At 38.2% G+C, this 21,931-nt stretch overlaps 1 protein-coding gene across 2 annotated transcripts in view; it reads left to right on the forward strand.

Annotated features, from left to right (window-relative positions):
* The window catches only part of adcy8 (adenylate cyclase 8 (brain)), a 74,515-nt gene that overhangs the window by 1,806 nt on the left and 50,778 nt on the right, over nt 1–21,931 (forward strand). For both annotated transcript variants that reach the window (XM_083525585.1, XM_083525586.1), the window contains exon 1: nt 1–684. This exon is cut by the window's left edge. In XM_083525585.1, coding sequence (XP_083381711.1) covers nt 1–684 — 684 coding nt within the window. The remainder of the gene's footprint in view (nt 685–21,931) is intronic.

Consider the following 21,931-nt stretch of genomic DNA (forward strand, 5'->3'; position numbering starts at 1 on the left):
CCGGGACAAGACTCGCGCAAGCAGTCCGCAGGGAGGACATCGGTAAACGAGCGGCACAATAACTGCGGCACCAAAGTGTTCCCCGAGCGCTCGAGCAGTGACCTCGGGTTTCTACAGCTCGATTGCGCGCCCAGCAACTCGGACTTCTTCGTGAGCTGGGGCTGCGCGTACCGGGGCGTGATCTTCCCCACTCTGCGTTACGCGTTCAAATCGCGCGAGCTCGAGCGCCTGTACCAGCGCTATTTCCTGGGCCAGCGGCGTAAGTCCGTGGCGGTGATGAACGTCCTGGACGTAGTGACCAAACTGACGCTGCTCGTGCTGCACCTGACGCTCGGCGCCACGCCCGTGGACCCGATCAAGGGCGCGCTGCTCGGCTTCTTCGCCGGCGTCGAGGTGGTGATCTGCGCGCTCGTCGTCGTGCGCAAAGACGCGAGTTCTCACGGCTACCTGCAGTACAGCGGCGCGGTGACATGGGCGGCCATGGCCACGCAGATCCTCGCCACGGGACTTGGCTACGGGCTGCTCGGAGACGGCGTGGGCTACGTGCTCTTCACGCTCTTCGCGACCTACAGCATGCTGCCGCTGCCGCTCACGTGGGCCATAGTGGCCGGATTGCTGACCTCCGCGCTGCACATAGCGCTCCAGCTGCTCGTGGCGCCCCATGTGCAACTTTCCACCAACCAGGTAACGCTGGCGACAGTCTGGAAATTTTATTTTCACACTCTTCAAGATAATGAAACAAACAAAAATAAAATCCAATCTAAAGAGATCCATTGTAATTAAAACACAAACATTTATCGAAATACACTAATATTATTGGATCATTTATTTTTTTACTTGGCCACATATAGAAAGATCAGAATTGTATGCTCAGAGAAGTTCAGGCTTTTGTCACATGGCTTTAGAAACCACTTCCTCCAAATCTCCTCGCCGTCTCGTATTGGAATCCTGCTTTCTCAGATCGCTGTCCACGTGCTGAAACAGAGATCCCTGTATTCCCATGTCCCGGTGTAACATTAAACCACCAGACTCAGATGCCAAATAATTTGTCTTTTGTGACTGATCCATGTTTTAAGGTGAATTCAGATATACTGACACAGCTTTTTACATTTATTTTTATCTAAGCTTTCTTGCCATTAGTAAAACAAACACTTCATCACATGACATTTCTGGTCCTTTGGTCCAGTCCTCAAGGAAAATGTTCATTTTATTTTAGTAAGCATTATGTGTTTAACCTTAAATACATTTTGGGACATGTTTTCATTGATTACTGCTTTACCTTAATCCTAAATGACACGTTTAAACCATGTTTGACTTGACATATTCTAATTTTGAACACAGTAGACTCAGTAAAGCTGACTACATATTAAGCTGTTGATGTAATTAACATGTTATAATTAGTTCCTTACAACAATAACAACAATAAGGGTTTAGAGTCAGTTTCCAATGATTCTTTATGATATCGATATCACTAGATACAAACCAATTAAGTAAAAATCATTACAATGTAAGTAACATATATTTAATTAATTACTTGCAGTAGCAGTGTAGCATAGGACACTAAATACATACTGTATAAACATCAATATCAGGCTCTAAAATCCCTCTAAGTACACTACACTAAGAATACTGAGTAGTTAAGCTAGGTAGAGGTCTATGTTTCCAGTTTTCCTTATTTCCCTGAATATAAAAATAATTTAATGCATATTAAATGCACAGAAATAAATCCCTATATAATTTCATGACAAACCTCTCCACACTTAATCAGAACCGTATTCAGTGATGTTGGAAATGATCCAATTATATATGATATATATTTTTTGCTAATTTCTACTCAGTGTATGTAGTGAAAAGGTATATAATTACAAATACAGTATCTTTTATGTGTATACTGTATAATATGTAATATAATAGTATTAAAGACTTTTGATTTTATACATTTGCCTAATACAAGCTAGTGCAGTGTTGGGATTTTTTAAATCAGGTGTTTGGAGGTGTCAGGTTGAACCAGTGTTTGGTTATGTAAGTGATTGTAGTATTTATCTAGTGTATTAAAGTTTGGAGTCATGTCTGTGTGGCTTGTAAGGTAAACTAGGTGGCTTGGTTAGTGTTTAAGTGATTAAAATGTCTAAGAGTAGTAAACGAACTGTTCACATTACTGAGCAGCAAAACAAAGCAGATAACGGAGAAATAACTGGGCAATAAGGATTTTGCATTTATGACATGGTTAACAAATCTAAAAAAACTGAAGTCTATAGAATCTACAGTTTGGCATAATTTGTGATTTTTGTGGTTTTTATATTGTATGTGCATTTTGTGTGTGGTTAAGAGTTTGGTTAGGAAGCAATTTGGATAATGCAGTAATGATTGGTATATTCAATTCAATTGAGTTCAATTGTAGTTGCCAAAAACCTTTAATAATGGAAACTATATGTAGATTTATATCTATGAAGGGATGGGTGAGTTTATATATAGGTCCCAGAGGTAACAGTTGGAAGTGAAAGCTAGAGAGGAAGCAGCCTCAAAATGGACTCTTGGTCATTGAATGAAAGTGCAATTATAAACCATTACTCTTCCACCATTAATTACTTTACAATCAAACAGTTGTATTTCTTAAAATGTTGATAAATACTTCAGATGTTCATTTGTCTTTAGGATTAGAACAGCAGTTTTTAACTACACACCCCTAACTAAAATATCAAGCAATTTGTGGTGTTAAAACTAAAATAATTATTGATAAATATATTACTTTAAACTATTATGTAATATAACAAAGTTCTGAAAAACTAGTTAAAATGTTTCTAAGGAAAGAAAAAGAAATAAATTCAATTATCTGTTTCTCTTTTACATGTGCAAAACACTTATTGTGTGTAAGAGTCTACCAAGTTATTTATTGTCAATTTTGATTCGGGAAATTAATCCACAAGTCCTCGTGAAAAAAATGGTCCAGATTTATCAAATTGTGAGGTACTTTTTCTTTTTAAGTCATTCCACAGGTTTTCAACAGGATTTAGATCTCAGCTATTATAATATATTGCACTTTCTTGTTTACCTGGATACGTGCTTTTGCCCTGATTGTGTAATTAAGTGGAACTATTTTCTTATTTTTTAGCTGTTTAATAGGCTTTCTGCTAAAATAGATATTTTGAAGCTTTTAATGATTCCCTCTGTTTTGAATAGAGTCCAAATGAGAGCTAAAGGGAAACAGCTTTATAGCATGCTGCCACCACTGTGTTTTTTGGGCAATACGCTTTTCTTGATTTTACACACAACATAGATTTTGTTGAACTAATACAGTTCAACTTTAGACTTTTTACTGCATGGTTTGGGATTGGAAACAGGTCTGGATTTTTCTATTCTGTATATAGACACACTATAGCCCAGAGACCAGGGCAAAAATGAAAGATTGGTGTCACATACAGGGTGACCCTTATTTGACAGACATTCTGGCAGTTCCATTAATGTTGGCAAAAGTCCCATGCCAGCCTTCCTGATAAATTTTTTTCTTGTGTGTTTGACAATTCTGAAAAGATGTCCTGTTCCTAGGGGGTTTCACTGTGGTGCCCCATTTATTCCACTTTCTACAAGAGGCTCAATGGTTTGTAAAAATTTTTGTACCCTTTTCCTGATACATGCTTGTTGAAATGGACATCCTATACACACAGATTTAGCAGTCATGGAAAACGTTAACAAAGAAATCAAGAAAATACTGCAGAAAAAGCTTAATCACAAATACGCTTGAACATTACTTTGAATGGCTTTGGTGACTTCTGAGAACAGTCACATGCCTCGTTAGAAAAGGATGTACATACTTATGCAATTTGTACTTATTTTTCTCCCTAATACATTTCTTTTTTTTTTTTTACTTGAACTGTGTTGCTTGCTACTGCATATCCCATTTAAAGTGGGGGAAAGGGTAAAATTTTTTCGCTTTTTTATTGTTATTTTATATCACAAAAAACAATTGTGTACACTCTTTTACTGTAAGTTCAATTGGGTAATATTATTGGCTGGTAAAATGTAAAGTCTTTAAGGTATCCATGTGGGACCGTTCCATAGAAGCAGAGTGAGACACAAGTGCAGAAGTTCCATGTAGACAAGGTATCAGGCTTATAATCTGTAATGAGGCATATAGAATGTTTGAGACTTGTCAGGATTAGGCACCGACACTTTATATGTATGTATATGTATAGACAAAGGTATTGGGATGCCTGACCATTACCAACAGGGACTGTAATAACATCACATTCTAAATATATAGACATTTCTATGACATTCACCTTTAGAGCTATAACATCTTTGGGGTCTCATTTCTTCTGAAGGTTTTCCTCAACATTTTGGAGTGCTTGTGTGGGAAAGTTTTCCCATTCATTTAGTAGAGCATTTGTCAGTAACTGATGTTGGATGAGAAGACCTGGCTTGCAAGCTCTGTTCCAGTTTATCCCAAAGGTGTTTGTGGGATTGAGGTCAGGGTTTTGTGTGGGCCAGTCAAGTTCTTTCACACCAAACTAATCCAACCATGTCTTTATGGACCTTGCTTGTTACAACAAAGTTGTAAGCATAGCATTGTTTAAAATATCTTGGCATGATGAAGATTCCTTTTTAACTAGAAAAATCCCTGACAAATAGCCCAATAGCATCATAACTTTTACTTCATGGCTGTGTTTCTGATGTTTCTAAACACTTCCACTTCCCAATAACACCACTTACACTTGACCATGGAATACCTAGCAGGGATGTAATTTCACAAACTGACTTATTTCAAGGGTGGCATTACCACACCTGAATTCACTAAGATCTTCAGAATGTGTCTGTGACAATGTAGCTGAATGAAAAACCTGAGTTTAATTATTAAATGTTTTGTCCCAATACTTTTGTTCATATATTGTATATGAAAGGCCTAGTTGTATATATTAAAAAAAAAAATCTAGCAGTATTTGGTGTAGGTATTCATTTTTGAAAAGCATTTGAAATCTGTCTGAGAAATTGTATTAAAGATTAGACATCTTAAGCCAGGGGTGAGGGTTGAAGTATATTTTGATTCTATCTTGACTGTATTAGATTTATAACAAATGTATTTTGAACAGTCAAGCAGCTATGAAGTCTTTCCATAATAAACACACCACTTCCCTTTTTAACTAGAATAAATAGTAAATAAATACATATAACATTTAACATTTAAAGGTTATATCAGTGCTCTTTACATAATAGCAAAATGTCAGATTTAATAAAAAAAATATTAGTATACAGGACGTAAAAAAACAGGAAGAAAATAATATCTTCATCTTCAAAAGGTTTTGGTTCTCAGTTTGGGAAGATATGAATTTCTGACTTTGAAAGCACAAGGTATTGCTATCTTTGAGAAGGCAACTGGGTGGCATGAAGATGTCTTACGTGTGTTCGTGTTTGCATGCGTGTGTGTGTGTGTGTGTGTGTTTGCATGCGTGTGTGTGTGTGTGTTTGCATGCGTGTGTGTGTAGGTGAGACTGTAAAAATAGCACGCGTGGGAAGATGATATGGAAAAAGGTTTCTCTGACTCACGTACTCCGCTGGCTGCATCCCTTCCCTCCCGCTTTCTATCCAATTCTTTAAACGCCCTTCCCCCTTCTTTCACTTTCAAATATTTCCTTGTCCTACAGACACATAAAATCCAGGAAAATCACAAAACCAACCACCAAGGCAATGCATGAAATGGAAGTTATTTATTTCTAAGCAAATTTGAAAAAAAAAAAAAAGTTTAATATGTGTTAACGTATCTCTATAACACTAGCAAGTTACTTGGTGTGCAACTTAGCGAATGACTCTAGACAACCAAGCAATAATAGAGCAGGAAATTAATTACATTTAGACGGTCATATTATGAAAGATAAGGTCATCTGCAGTTTGTTTCCTGTGGGTGTTTATTGTGAAAGCTATTGCATCGTGTGTGTCTGCATGTACTAGTTCTAGTTTCCTCTGGGTTTCAATATGAGACAGGGGTAGTCAAAAAGTGTGTTTTGAACGGGTCATTGTATTTTATACTGTACAGATGTTGAAAAAAGGGGACTAAAGCAGGCAACTCGGACATAGTATGAGTCTTGAAAAATCAGGGAAATATTTTTTTTAACTCTAACTACTTAGAAAAAAAGGGAAAAATGTATCTGTTGCTTGATATTGTGAATGCAGGATTCAACATGCCTAATGTTATTACCTGAAAATTTTGGACCAGCTGGTGAGTCTTACATAACCATTAAATACTCACATAACTATAACGTTTTATTTATACCTTTGAATGTATTTAAAGTTTAGCAGCATTGTAGTATGCTTTTGTAAGCATAGCAAATTTACTAATGTAACACTTACACACTAGTTACTGCTCTCAAATAGCCATGACCCCATGGATGCATAGATTCTTCACCTACACCCGAATCCACACAACATTATAAAACTCTCTCACTTGTCCTATACTGATATATAACATAATCTATATTTATGTAATAATAGCATATACATGTCATTATGCAACAAACAACATATACACAAATACAAAAAAAATAAAATAATACATTATTTATATATATAAAAACAAAAAAACACAAAAAAGTAATTATATATTAAGTAATTAATATATATATATATATATATATATATATATATATATATATATATATATATATATATATATATATATATATATATATATATAACTTTTTTTTTTGTTTTTTGTTAGTTTGTTTATGTTTAGGTCCAAAACCACACAACTTTTCAATTACAGAATAAACCATTCATTTTTATTATACTGCTTTAGAGTAAAGATGCATTATGTATCAAGTGCACATGAAATGAAACTAAAAAAAGAATGCCACATTTTCTGTCATTTCATTAACATTTATCAGTACGTCTAAGATTGCAATCATAATGTAATTGTGTTTCAGTAGTACTATAAATGTGCATTCTGAGGTTGAGCTTATATTTAGAAGATCAATCCACTGGAAAACATGTATCAGGAAATGAAAACTACAGTATCAATTGCTGCAATGCAGCTTTATTGGTTCTTCTTGTGCAATTTAGTATCAAGTAGCAAGCCTTGGATTATTTCGGTATTATCCAAAATAACTATAACCACCACTGTTCATAAACGTGTAAATGTTTCTGTATGGAGAAGATTCTGTGCCAGAATGAATAGCAGTCACACATGTTCAAATAAAAGGAAATGCAATAAATGAACAGCATTGGTGTTCATTGTAACATGCAGCACTCTTATGCCATTTGATCTTGTAGGTGAAAATCAGCAGGGTGTTGTTTTTTTAAGTGAATGCTCACTTCAGGTCAGGAGCAAATGTTATTACTTGCTGCATTGTATCACACCTTCATCCTTGTGTGCAAGTCGTGCTACAATGAAATGCAGTCCAATCACTGAGCCACACTTGGGGTGTCACAGCAGGACCTTGGGAATTGTACAATTCAAATGACATTCAATTTATTTTAAGGAAGGTAAAGATGAAGTGCACCATTTTTGGTATCGAATACGTGTACTACTTTAAATGTGCTTGTGCATCAAATGTCAAAGTACTGATTTATGAGAACTATTTAGTTCAGCCATATGCATGTGCTGACTGGTTCTCCTGACACTGATGTGCTTCTTAAATTTTTATATACTTATATATGCCTGCTACATGTATTTCTAATCCACTCTCAACCTTCCCAGCTCCTCCTGTAAAAATCTGCTACAGGGGTCACTCTTACTCCACAGCAGCAGCAACATGGTGCTTTACATCTTTATGGTTAACAGAGAGTCTTCAGACTCATGCAACAGTAGCTTAGCAACCCAACCCCCGGGCCGCGGACCTGCACCGGTCCGTGGGTCAATTGGTACCAAGCCGCACAGAAAGAATACATAACTTACATTATTTCCATTTTATTTATTATCTGATTATGAACAATGTTTTATTTTGGAAAATTACCGGATTCTCTCCGCCACATCTGTCTCTGACTCACTCTTGATGCATGTCATGATACCTTGGTCACATGTCTTACCTCCATCTGCTACCTTATTAAAGGGGCTGCTCCGGCCGGTAAGACATAATACATTACCGCTAAACTGAAACCCCCAAGCTAGCAAAATAAACAAAAAACAACACTGTGGATTCACGTTTATTATTATATTTGGAAAATATTCGTTTTTATGTCGGTCGTATCATTTTATTTTGTTGTATTTATCCGCCACACCTTAAAGGCCGGCCCCTGAAAATATTGTCCGACATTAATCTGGTCCGTGGCGCAAAAAAGGTTGGGAACCGCTGGTATAGCAGATCTAGTCTACCAGCACCAAACCTTTTCACACTCCATACATACAAATAATTTGTTTCTATCTTCTTAAGAGTTGTCATGGCAGAGCTGTACTTGAATAATGAATGAAATTTAGTGTTCCATTCTCCTGCACATCATATCTTTTTTAGAGATGTTTCCTATACACACAGTAAGAGTATTTAACACAATTTATGTATTCAATTTAAGGTACTGAATGTGGTGGAATCAAAGTAAGATATAATGCATTAATGTACATAGATAAAGTACAAAGTAAAAATACTTGCATACATTTTTTCTTTTTTTTTTTTACTACTTCTTTTTTACCTACTATCTGCATGTCATAAATCAAAGGATATACTATTTATGCAGTGGCGGGCGGTCAGGACAAGCAAAGCCTTCTCTGCTGGCCTAAACACTATCAGAAGCACTGACATTCATTTACAACCTAAATTCTTATTTGTTTGAAAACATTGTATTATTTTATTCCCAACAGTTTACTCTCGTCATTTCGTAGCGTTTCTCTTGGTTGCATTGCTTCCAGTACATGAAAAGATGTTAGATTTTTTCTGTCCAATCAGATTTCAGCTTCTATGTGCTGCCATCTAATCTGCTCAGGGCCTTCAAAGTCTATTCTGCTGGCCTTTTTTTTTTTTTTTTTTTTTACCATAGTCTCCTTAAAAATAGCTCTGTTTCTTTAACCAATCAGATTTCATATTCGCCTCACAGGGCCAGAATAGCGTCGGCATTTTTCTGTGCTCTGATTGGTTGGTCAGAGGGAAACTGTTACAGCCAAGTTTGACTGGCAAAACACGTGTGTAGCTCACTGCACACATTAATAAATCTGACTTTTTTACGCCTACGGAGGAAGAAAAAATATATTGGTCGCGGAAATACCTTTTGAAGAAAAGCTAGACATCGTGAGGAGAGATCGGCCAACCCCAAAGCTAGCTAGCTTGTCTCTGCTCCAGATGATGTAGGTGCACAGTTGTGGTTGTAGTGAAGTTTGGATTTGTCTTAACTGGGTTTCTTGCTTTAGTAAAATGGTATTAACCCTCCATATGCAGAAAGACTCCCTCACTGTAATGCCACGTGTTCTTATATTGTGTTTTTGTATAGTATCGATTGTTTCTATAATTGCGACGTGATAGTGTTGGTGTCAAGAGGTGGATTAAGTCGTCGAAAGTCCCCACTGAAGCCCCAGGTACCAAATATAAGGCCCGCCTCTTTATTTATGTATTGCATTTGCCATCTTATTTCACCAGTGGTGGGCTGTCAGGGCTAGAATAGCCTTCTCTGCTTGGCTAAACTCTATCAGAATCAAGTTTAAACGTATTTTTGTAAATAAATATGTATTAAATTTTTTCTAAAGTCAATTTTCTATAATTACATACCATTTTTCTTGTGTGTGGTCCTGCTGGCTGCACCACCTTGAGTACGTTTGGTTAGAGTTTCTATCCAATCGGATTTTATTCGTCACATCACTGCCAGCACTGTGAACACTACAGGCTTTTTTTTTTACATAAACTTAATGTTGCCAATCAGCGATTTGGCTGCTCCTAGGCCCCCTAGCAGGAATCCAAACACATCAACATTTTCACGTGCTATGTTTGGACGGTCAGAACTGCACCTGTTGCAAACTGCACGAGTTCTTATACTGTATATCTATGTGGATTTAACTGTTTTATTTTTCATTCCACAATGGCTGACAGAGGAGAAAAAACTGATTTGGTCACAGATACACTTACAAGGACATTTACAAGACAGACTTTAAAAGCTAGACATCATGAAAAAAAAGTCAGCCAAAACAGTACAAAGCATTTGCTAAGTTTTTTCATGATGTCTAGCTTTTCTTGGAAAGTTTCTTGGAAACCTGCTTTTACGTTTTCTTTCCTGTAGAATTTGCACAAAAACTTGCCTTAATTTCAAATCCCCAGGAAGACCAGAAAGAAAAATGTTATATTGATGCTTCTGCTGTGGCTGCAGTGAAAGGAGACTTGTTGAATTGTGTTAATTTCTTGCTTCATTAATAGCATTTTCACTGCTTTCACAAAACATTTTCTGATGCAGCAAGCTGTTGTACTGCTTTTCTGTATAACATTCATGTTTTAAATAGCTGAAGAGTCATAATGATGGTTTTAAGAGGTGATTTGATTGGAAAAACACCACTGAAATGCACAGCCTGCCAATGTATTTCACCAGTGGGATTTTTTTTTTGGCATAGAGTGTTCTCCACATACCCTCAATTTTAAAGCCAGAGAAAGTCTATTTTTGGACTTGCCTTTCAAGCTGATAATTTCCTGTCATTGTGTAAAGCTGTCTACTGGTTCAGATTAATGATGGAAGTGATTACATTTGATGATAAAGTGATTAAATGGCGTTTATGGATCAGCAATCATTGCTGTCATTTTTCTGATCACTTCATCTGGGATGCACTCATCAGAGTGGATAAATCTGACAATTAATCAGTCACATTTAAACTCATCAGCTGTTTGGGTTGTGTATGGTGTTAGAGGGTTTTAGAATCTGCCTCTAATGTAGTACAGATTGGCTTCTAGACCAGATTTCATGTAGATGTTTGTTGTACAATTTGTTGTACAATTTGTTGTGGCTGTGTTTTAAATGGTTAAATAAGTTTTACATTTCTTAGATAATACTTAAAGTCTGTCTTAGTGTGATTTCTCTTTTGGGTTATGAATTACACTGTTTCATTTGTTTGTTTTGCTTACTTTTAATGTGTAGAGGATGTGTGTTTTTTTTTCTTGCTTTTTTTTTTTTTTTACTAATTGTAATTCTTTTTAATTTTGTTTTTACTTGTTTTATGCTGTTGGATTTTCTCCAGGACTTTGGTGCTACATAAACAACATAGAGCAACATAACAAAACACAAAGCTAAAGACTAAAGTAAGTGGTCCTAGCCACATAAAGTGCATTGTGTGCAGCCTAGTGCAAACAGTGCAAGACAAAAAACAGTGCAAACAGACCATACAAAACCGGACAGTGCAGGACAGATACACACAATACACAAAATAGCTCCACTATAGATTATAAATAAAACATCAACAGATTATCACTGGGTTATTTAAATCACAGACATGTTATATACAATATCCAGTGGCGAGCCGTGCATTTGGTACCTGGGCCTTTAGTGGGGACATACCCAACTTAATTTACCTCTTAATACCACCACTATCATGTCGCAATTATAGAAACCATAAATACTATAGAAAAACGCAATATATCAACGTGTAGCATTACAGAGAGAGAGGCTTTTCACATATGGAGGGTGAATACTATTTTACTAAAGCAAGAAACCCAGTTAAGAAAACTCCAAACCTCTACACTACAACCGCAGCTGTGCCATGTACATCATCTGGAGCAGTTCAGAATTAATATTTGTCTAATAACATGACAAAAACATTAACATTTTAAATAAAATACAACCTACTCACCAGAGATGCAGACTCATTATTTGCACCGTTCCTCAGAGGCTGTAAGCCAGAGGTACCGCTTGTATTCACTGGTCTGGAAGTGGCGAACAAACCCATTCCTGGGCTGAGACAAGCTAGCTAGCATCAGGGTTGGCCGTTCTCACGATGTCTAGCTTTTCTTTGGATTTATAGAAGTATGGAAGTGTGTCCGCGACCAAATAAATTTCTGTTCCTCCGTAGGCATAAAAAAGTCTAACTCAGATGTATTAATGTGTGCAGAGCTACAGACATGTTTTGACAGTCGAACTTGGCTGTAACAGTTTCCCTCTGACCAACCAATCAGAGGACGGAAAAATGCAGACGCTATTCTGGGCCAGCTAGCTAGAAATCTGATTGGTTAAAGGAAACAGAGCTATTTCTTCAGGAGGCAATGGTAAAAAAGCCAACAGTACTGACTTCGAAGGCCCTGGGCAGATTAGATTGATATGGCACCACAAAGGTGCAGCCAAAAGAAACACCTCAAAATGAAGAGAATAAACTATTGGGAATAGATTAATAAAATTTCATGGAACAAATATTAGAATTTAGGTTGTAAATGTAGGTCAGTGCTTCTGATATTGTTTAGGCCAGAGAAGGCTTTGCTGGCCCTGACCACCTGCCACGGACAATATCCCAGAAATCGATTTTTTATACAGAGGTAGAAAGAGTCAACAGTTCTGGAAAGAGCGGGTGACAAGATTTTGCAAAGTATTCACAATGAGCATCCTGATTATTGTTTTTTTCTAACTATACCTTCTTTGTAGGTAGGTTTTATAATAACCTCACTCTCTTTCTTTCTCTCTCTCTCTCTCTCTCTCTCTCTCTCTCTCTCTCTCTCTCTCTCTCTCTTTCTCTTTCTCTCTCTCTCTCTCTCTCTCTCTCTCTCTCTCTCTCTCTCTCTCTCTCTCTCTCTTTCTCTTTTAGTTCAGTTTTACAGTGTGCTTATTCAGCTACACTGCATTAGCAAAGTCGTGTCCCGATGTAGGGTAAGGAAGTCTGGAGTGCAGTCGGTTTCCAAAAGACATTCAAAAACCACCTATACAACTGTGTGCCATAAACTTTGTGGTAGCAGTTGGGGAAGAACCACATATGGCTGGAAAAAAAATCTGGTGACCCAATATAGAGTAGCTTCATAAAAAACTTTGACCTTGATGTTAACTCTCTCTTTAACCCTGCTTAGATTGTGGATGATCCTTTTATTTACAGCATCTGACTCCCTTATCCAGAGCAACTTACAGTTATCTCAGGTATACAGCTGAGCAATTGAGGGTTAAGGGCCCTACTCAAGGGCCCAGCAGTGGCAGCTTGGTGGTACTGTTATTTGAACCCATGTCTTTCCCACCAGAAGTCCAACATCTTATCCACTGGGCTACCACTTACTCACAAAATACTTCTTTCTTCTCTGTAACGTTCCATAAAATTCCAGAAAGTCTTTTGACAGTTACTAAAAAGCCTCCAAATTATGACTACATGCACACATTCATAAAAAAAACCTGAAACAAATATACACACAAAAGAAAATGTCATATAATTTTATAAGCCCCTGTACAAAGACAGACACCTTGCTATCAGTACATAGAAAAACTTCTAGTCATGCTAATGCAGAATCATGAGCAGCACTGACTGTCACTGATTGCATAGTGGTGGAATGAACTTCCCCTAGATGTCCAAACAGTGGAGTCCCTGGCTATCTTTAAGCGATGGTTGAATACCTACTGTACCTCTTTCTGAAACACTGTACTTTCCAAATTTGCGTTGTAAAAAATCAAGAGTTGTAGTCTGAAGTTTGTTATCTAGTGTACCAGTGTAGATTTATTCATTGCTAGAGACTCAAATCACTTTTGTACATTGCTCTGGACAAGAGCATCTGCTAAATGCCACAAATTTAAATGTAAATGTAAATCGCATCTAATATCTGTGCTGAAGATTTTGCAGGTTGTAATAAATCTTCTGTGGTAGCATGACTGCAGGTTAAAATCTCGATGTGAGTCTGTTTCATTTGAACAAAACCAATTAATTCAAGACAAAAAAAAAGACTTCTCAAGAAAGATCTGGTTTTATGGTTTGTTCCTGATTTACAGGTAATAAAGATAACCACTGAAGTATACACAAATCTGAATAGATAATTTTTATCATTTTCTTTGTCATATATTGACTTGTGTTCATCAGCATCTGAATCGAAACCAGTGTATTAAATTTATCTGATGAGTCTCTGAGTATGTAAGATGCTATAATTGTCCTAATTGAGGGACATGGTGTGTCTAACGATGTTGGCTTTGAACCAGCGACACTCAAATCGGCTCTCCTCCCATCACGCACCTCGAACATACACAGCAGTAACTGTATCTGTCTCTATCTATAGTAATGTCATGCTACAGGCTCATTTTATCCATTGTGTGTGTGTGTGTGTGTGTGTGTGTGTGTGTGTGTGTGTGTGTGTGTGTGTGTGTGTGTGTGTGTGTGACTTGTTCTTGTTCTTTCAAGCTGCCCAGAACGTAGTGTTCTTTTTTTTATTTATTTCGATTAGATGAATGGATGTGAAGTAAGAGACGGAGGGTTAGAGAGAGAACAAGACATGGAGAGAGAAGAAGGTATAAGAGGCGAATTAAAGATACAAAGATAGAGGGAGATGAATATGAGGAAGATAAAAACATAAAGAAAGATATGGTGGAGAATGGAATAGATTGTGGGATTATTGTTTTACTGATTGTCTTTGTGTGTGTGTGTGTGTGTGTGTGTGTGTGTGTGTGTGTGTGTGTGTGTGTGTGTGTGTGTGTGTGTGTGTGTATAAGATAGTGTGAGAGAAAGAGAGAGAGAAATCTCTTGTTTTTCTTGAGGTTATTAGGATATTACATTGATTGACACACACATACACATACACACAAACACAAACACTTCCTATGGGGCTTTTGGAGTAGCAGGTGCTGAGACATGTCTGGGCAAGTGTCTTGCAGTGTGTGTATGCGTGGAGCTGTTGCTCTGTAAGATGTAATTGTATCAGTAGTTAATGGTTGCAGCTGGTTACAAAAACAATCCCTGAAGAAAAAGCATGCTGTTTTTGAGTCTCTGTGTATTTTTAGCAGATCTCTTGAGGTGTATGGTTTAGCTTATAGCATATGGGGCAAGGTCAGTTTTGCTACACCAAAAATAAATGTAAGATGTTGCAATGTGACACCAAAGAAAATGGTTTGGGAACAACGACCAGATTCGTTCTGCTGATTATTTTAGACCCAAAACATGTTTGCTTAACCCAACACATAAGGTCTACTATTTTCACTATAAACTGATGTTTATAGTAATACTTATTTGTCTTATTCCAGACTGACCTGTTTTTTTCCACTTGTGCTTGTATACATACAATAGGTCTGGAAAAATATACTCTCTACCTAAAAAATCATCAACATCTCAGATTTATAGCACAGTTAAGTGTGAAATGATGAACGTATTACAGTATTTAGGAATAATTTAAACACTTATTGTTCTCTATTTACTAATTACTAACTACTAAGGCCAACTAGTATCCAGTTGATACCAAGAGATCAGACACAAAAGAAATAAAAACTTACCTACTATTAAGGCAGATCTAATCTAGCGTACACTGTTATCATGTTATTAAAATGTTAAATAAATCTAACATATTGCTGTTTTGCATTTTTATGCTGTTGCTATTTTGGTTATGAATTACTGCTGCACTATGGAGCAGAGCAAAAGGTGACATTAAAAGTAATCTCTTGGAGCAGTGAAATATTAAACCCTATTTTGTTTTAAAAGTGGTGATTACTAAAAGCCAATTTACATTGAAAGGTTTTATAAGGCTTTTAGTTGTGGACAAGCTTAACTGGACATTACATCTGTGATATACACTGTAAAATCTAGGAATAAAAAGATTTTTTGTATGACAGTGAGCAGTTTAAATTCTGTTTATCAGTCAATTTAGCATTTTGGACAGTTTGTTTCTCCTGGTTTTAGCCTTTTCTTTTGCATGACCAACCTTATGGTTATTCAGTTAAGCTTACTCTCAATAAAGTCTCATAGTTAAAGATCATTTAAAGCTTTAAATCTACATACCCTTGAATGACGACATACCATGACATACCCTTGGATTACTGTCAAAAAAACAAGGGGTGGGCCTTGCATTTCACACTTAAGCCTTCGGTGGTGTCCTACCTGAATGAATACACCTCTTAATACCATCATTATAACACCGCAGCTAAAGAAACCTACAATATTAAACAGAAAGGCAGTATAACAGAGTGCTGCATCACAAACAGGTATCTAATGCAGTGAGAATGAATGCCATTACTAAAGCAATCAACACAATTCATCTAGTCTCATTTCACTGCAGCCATACACATCAATATAAACCTTATAAATTATATGTGCATTTTTGTGAATTTTTTTGAATTAACTGGGGATTTAAAAGTAGGACAAATTGTGTGTTTTTGTTTCAATTCTACACACAAGAAAACACAAAAGTATATATGGTTAATGAAAAAGCTTAACAACTGTTTTAAACTGTTTTGAACGCTATGAAATGAAAATAATAAACTACTGGAAAAAATTTAATACATTGAAAGAGTTTCCTCCAGCAGAGACGGCCTTGTTTGCTCTGACGGCCTGCCACTACCAAAACTATTTAATAAAACACCAAACAAAACAGCTTTTCAGCCTGGTCTCAAAACAGAATATTAACAGAAAGGCTATCCAATGCTTGGTAGGAAAAATTAATTTTGGTAAGAAAAGACTCTGTCCCTTGCTGTAGTTTTCATTCTTCTAAATACATATAAAGGTCCTGATTATTCTTGGCACTTTTAGATTAGCATAGATGTAGTTAATCAGACTAGATGAAAATTCCTTCAGGTACTCTCTGGGAAGTTAGTTGCATTTTATAATGACTTAAGATTTTTAGTGGTAGTTATTACAGTTTGGTGGTCATCAGTTTCTGGTCCTTCTGGACTTTGGCTGGAGCTTGTTAATTTGATGTACCTACTGGAACAGGCAGACAGCAAGGACTTTCACTAGCATAGCCACATTTCACATTTCAAAATAATTTCACATACATAGATGTCACCTAATCATGCCAGGGTCTTTCATTATTTTATTTACTCTTTATGCAGCTATTAACAAAAACTATATTGTTGCTTTAAATAACATTAGGGTCACATATAATGTTTGTTGCAATTCCACGACAGATCCACTTGACTGAGGTCTTGATTTAGAGAAACCTGCAATAAATTTGAAGATCACCAGCTTTTTGACATTTTTTGCAAAATAAATATTTGAACTGATCTTTTATTTATCATAATTTACACAAGATTATTTCTTATAAGACTTCTTCTCAAAGAATAGAAAGTAAATCCGCTTGAAATCCAGCATTATGTTTCAGTTGCTGATTTATAACATGCACCAGAACTGTATTCATACAGTATGAAGAGGGGAATAATAATTAACAATAAAACAAGCCACAACAATACTGTGACAATCCTAACAGTATGGTAATTATTTAGAAACTGCAGTGGACCCACGGTAAAAGGTCACATGAGCTCTTTTTGAATGTGAGCACGTTTTTGCACAATAGGAAAAGAGTTAAAAAACCTTCAAAGCACAATTTTTGCAGAATTACAGTTTGCTCGCAACCGCTTGCTCAGCTTTTACTCAATTTACATTTACCCAACTGACTGTAAAAAGTGCATTGAGGCACAGAGGAGAGAAAAAGAAAGAGATCACAAATATAAGTAAGAGGTAAAACAGGGCTCAGGTATTCCACATTACTCACCTTTTGTCTAGCTTGTTCCCAGAAAACTCCCTCCCAGTAAACTGATTAGCAGGATGAGAGGGAAGAGATACATTGGATACAAAAGCAATCAATCCAAGTATGACATATTTAAAAAGCTGCAACATTAAATCAAATGCAAAGATACAAACCTAGTTATTATTACACCTGAATAACCTTACATTTTTTTGTGATTAAATCCTAGTCTTTGCTACAATTTCTTTAATAATGTTGCCCATTCTGCTGACAACACATTGCAGACACTATGGACAATGCCGAACATAATAACATTTTAAACAGTTCATGGTTCTTCTCTACATACTGTTCACAAAGCTGGTTGGAAGCACATGGAATTCTATTGTTTCCCAGTGAACTGATGAGTGAATGAAGACTATATTCACTGTGGGTTCCAGTGCCAACTGGAAGAGTTTGAGATGGTTGTTGTCAGCTGCACACAGATCACACAAAGAGATAAACACTGGCAGACAAAAAACACTAAATGAGAATATTTACTCACATGCCCCCTCTATATTTTGAAACCAGCTGGAGCATTTGTGGGTGTGGCGATCCAAAAAATGACAAATAGTTTGTTGCCCATTATACAATAGAATGGTATGAGTCAGGCAATTGAATGATTTAGGGAGTTCTTTTTCTAACTTCACTCGGTCACTATGGAAACTTTGGGGGTGACCAACTACAGAAGCTACTATGACACCACATCTGTCTTGACCCCTTACAATATCATTCGCGCTTTCTTCCAGTGAGGGACTACGTCGAGTTTCCTTAGCACATCCAGTTTCCTGCTAGTTTTTGCTAAACTGTTTATCAGGCGGGCTGTCATTGGATTCTGCCACCAAACGTGAAACCAGTCAAACGGGATCATGCTGAGTGACATCGCAAAATGCAAAATAGTGTCCGCGTCAAGGCGTGCTATTCCTTTTCGACCTATCGAGTATTAAATTACTGCAGTAGGGAATTAGTGGCATCAAGCTAACTAGGGCTATAAGTGTCAAGGCGAGCCTTAGAAGGGCTAACTACCGTACGAAAAGTCAATGCCGGTGAAAATTTTAGAAAGACGGCTGAGAGTGGCGGTGGCTACCCAACAAGACCCATGTCTGTCCGGTGCCGCCGCAAAATCTACGTCCGTCAGCCGCGAGCTGTCACGAGCTGGGTGGGCTTGATGGAGGCCAAATCACTGGTCATGTCACCTCTGTTCTATAACCTCCTTGTGAAGGAAGAGGAACAACCATGTGACGAGGACGCAGAGGCCGAAGTTAAGGCTGACCTCCCTGATTTGGATATGGAGGATAAGTATGAGGGCGACAGTTGTCCCTTCCCGGCCCAACAGTTGAGACCCCACAGCGTGGGCGACTCAGCCTCATATGTAAGTGAGCTGCAGCAAAACTAGGCTGCGAAAGGAGCTGAAAGGGACCTTTACAACAGGAAAAGGCTGCCGCCTGCTCAACCCGGAGTGAAACAACTCCTGCTAACTGTACTGGCTTGCATGAAGGAGATGTCTAGCCATTGGTCTAGCCCTTTCAAAAGTAAGCTTCCTATTAAAGCTGCTCTAAGGTAGAGTTTCAAGGGATGGGAGAGGTGGGGTTGACCAGACCCCCAGCGGTAGAGTCTTTGGTGGCCTACCACCTCCATCTGAATCGGCGCTCTATTGCTGCCTCATATAAAATTTTGCTGCCAAGCAATATGGAAAGACTGACGGCGTCCATCCATCAAAGTATGTACAAATAAGCAGTTAGTGAGCATGCTGGCCAGAAGCATTAATTTGCGGCCGCAGCAGCTAGAAGCCGTCCACCCCACCCGAGGAACAAAAGAAGACGCTGCAGCCTGACATGCAAATGTTTTTCTTTCCTCCTCTCTCTGCCTGCAAAGAGAAGGAGCCCAGTTCTGAATTTCGTAAGGGCTTTCTCCTAAAGTTCTCCTTGAGTATGAGCAATTAAGAAAAATGTTTAGTGAAACCAAGCACTCACACAATGTGTTCAGATGCATTTTATTTTAGACATCTGTGAAATGAAAATTGCAGCATCGCATCCAAGCCACGGGCTGAGGGCGATATGCAACCCGAGTTAAAAAAACACAATAAATGTGCCACTTTCACATAGAGACAGACAGCTGAGGGCGATAGTTTTTGAAAATTACAAGGAAGTATAAAGCACCCCCTACTCTCACCGTTGGAAGGAGTGCTCGCTGTTACAGTGGAACCCAGCGCGGCGACGGTCATGATGTCATCAACGCGTGACCAAAGAGGAGCAAAAGTATACATGGGTCCTCATTCTGCGCACATTCTCAACTGGCACATGTGCTACTCAACCGTTGGTGTTAGGCACCATTTCACGGGGTACAGAATTCAATTTGCCATGAAACCACCCAGATTCAACGGGGTGTTAATCTCAATGGCTGAGGGAGAGTCGGCTCGCATCCTAACGGCCGAGATCAACTCTCTTTCAAGCTAAAGGGCAATTAGAGTTGTGCCGATGGAACAGCTTTAACGAACCTGCCGGTTGCCACCCTTTAATAAGTCGTTTTATGAAAGGTAAGAGATGTCACTGTGGGATCTGTCTATGGTTTTAGGGGCTCTTTCTCAACACCCTTTCGAGCCATTGGATGGCATAGGGTTAATATTTATTTCCCTTAAGACAGCGAAGCATGTAAGCAAGCTGCAAGCCCTGTCTGTCAGTCCATCCTGTTTACAGTTTGTCCCAGGGCTCACAAAAGTTTCCTATTGCCCTAACCTACCGGTTTGTAGCTAAAGTAGTGGATTATTTTTTGTAGATATACCATTGCAAAGCTTTCGGCTTTCCACCCTCCTCCATTCTCTTCTCGGGAGGAGGAGAGGTTGAATTCCTAATGTCCAGTGTGGGCTCTCCATACATATGTCAAGAGAGCAGCAGGTATTAGGAAGAATGACCAGCTGTTTGTGTCTTGGGCTGCTCCTCACACGGGGAAGCCATTGTCAAGAGAGCGGCTGTCCCACTGGATTGTTGAGGCTATATCGCTAACATATGAATGCAGAGGTTCTCAGGCACCTGAGGGTCTAAGGGCCCACTCTACTTGGCGGATGGCCACATCATGAGCCCTACTTGGTGGAGTGTCTCTTTAGGAAATTTAGCTGTTTGGGCTATGCCACACACTTTTGTGCGACTGAAAGTGTCTGACCCATCCTTAGCACATGCAGTGCTAGGACCCAGAAGGTCAGAGCAATTGTAATTTAGATATAGCGGGATCACCTGCAATCTGGGAGTGGTCTATATCTCCCATAGTGAAACATAGAGTACTACTTTCTTTTCGGCTTCTCCCATTAGGGGGCGACACAGCGGATCCTCCGCACGTTTGATTTGGCACATGTTTTACGCTGGATGCCCTTCCTAACGCAACCCTCCCCAATTTATCCGGGCTTGGGACCGGCACTAAGAGTGGCTGGGGATGGTTCCCTGACCGGGAATCGAACCCGGGTCGCAGCGGTGGGAGCACTGCATCTTAACCACTAGACCACCAGGGGCCCTTATAGTGAAACATAGAGTGAAGTTAGAAAAAGAACGATGGGTTACTTAACTTAATCCCGAGTTCTTTAATACCAGAGTGAGGTGTTTCACCAACACTTCCCTACTTGCACAGAAATGGGAAGAAATCTTGCTACAATGATATTGTAACTGATCTCAGGTCGACCTGTCTGTCAAGACAGACGTGGTGTCATAGGAGCTTCCGTAGTTGCTCACGCCCAAAGTGATTCCCATAGTGAAACACCTCACTCTGTTATCAAAGATCCCGGGATTACATTAAGTAACCCATCATTTGGGTTTCTCCTATGAGAGAAAACATGACAATTCTACTGAGTAGTGAATTCAGGATGTGAGGAGGTTTCAACCAATTTCATTAATGGTTCAAGAATTACCATAGAATAATAGAATATTATCCTTAAATTTCTTTCAGATTTGCAAAGTAAATTGTAGTCTTGTCTAAGAAAATACAGGGTTAAAAATAATTTAAATAATAGCCGTCTCAGTGCTATTATGTACTATTGTTGCTCTATTGGAAGATGTAGTTAAGAAAGGAAGCTGAAGGGACTAAGACAGTTGTTCAAACATGAGAGGAGAGTGATAATGTTTATAGTGATATGGAGACATTTCTTTGTAAGTTTGCGAAATTAGACAATGCATGTAACCTTTCGACAAACACAGAGCATGGAGCTTGTATCTCTTGTATTTCTTGCGGTGATTTTTCCCTACAACATTTTACTGCAAAGAGTTGATGGGTCATTAGTTGACCAGTGGCAATGGCAATAGAAGCACAGGTTTTTGAAAGGATAGCAAAATCTGGAAGGGACATACTATAGATCTGGGAAATATCAGGATCATGTGATAAAGACTGGTGGATTTGTCATTTGATAG

Source organism: Silurus aristotelis, assembly GCF_946808225.1.
Source record: "Silurus aristotelis genome assembly, chromosome: 22".
Taxonomy (NCBI): Eukaryota; Metazoa; Chordata; class Actinopteri; order Siluriformes; family Siluridae; genus Silurus; species Silurus aristotelis.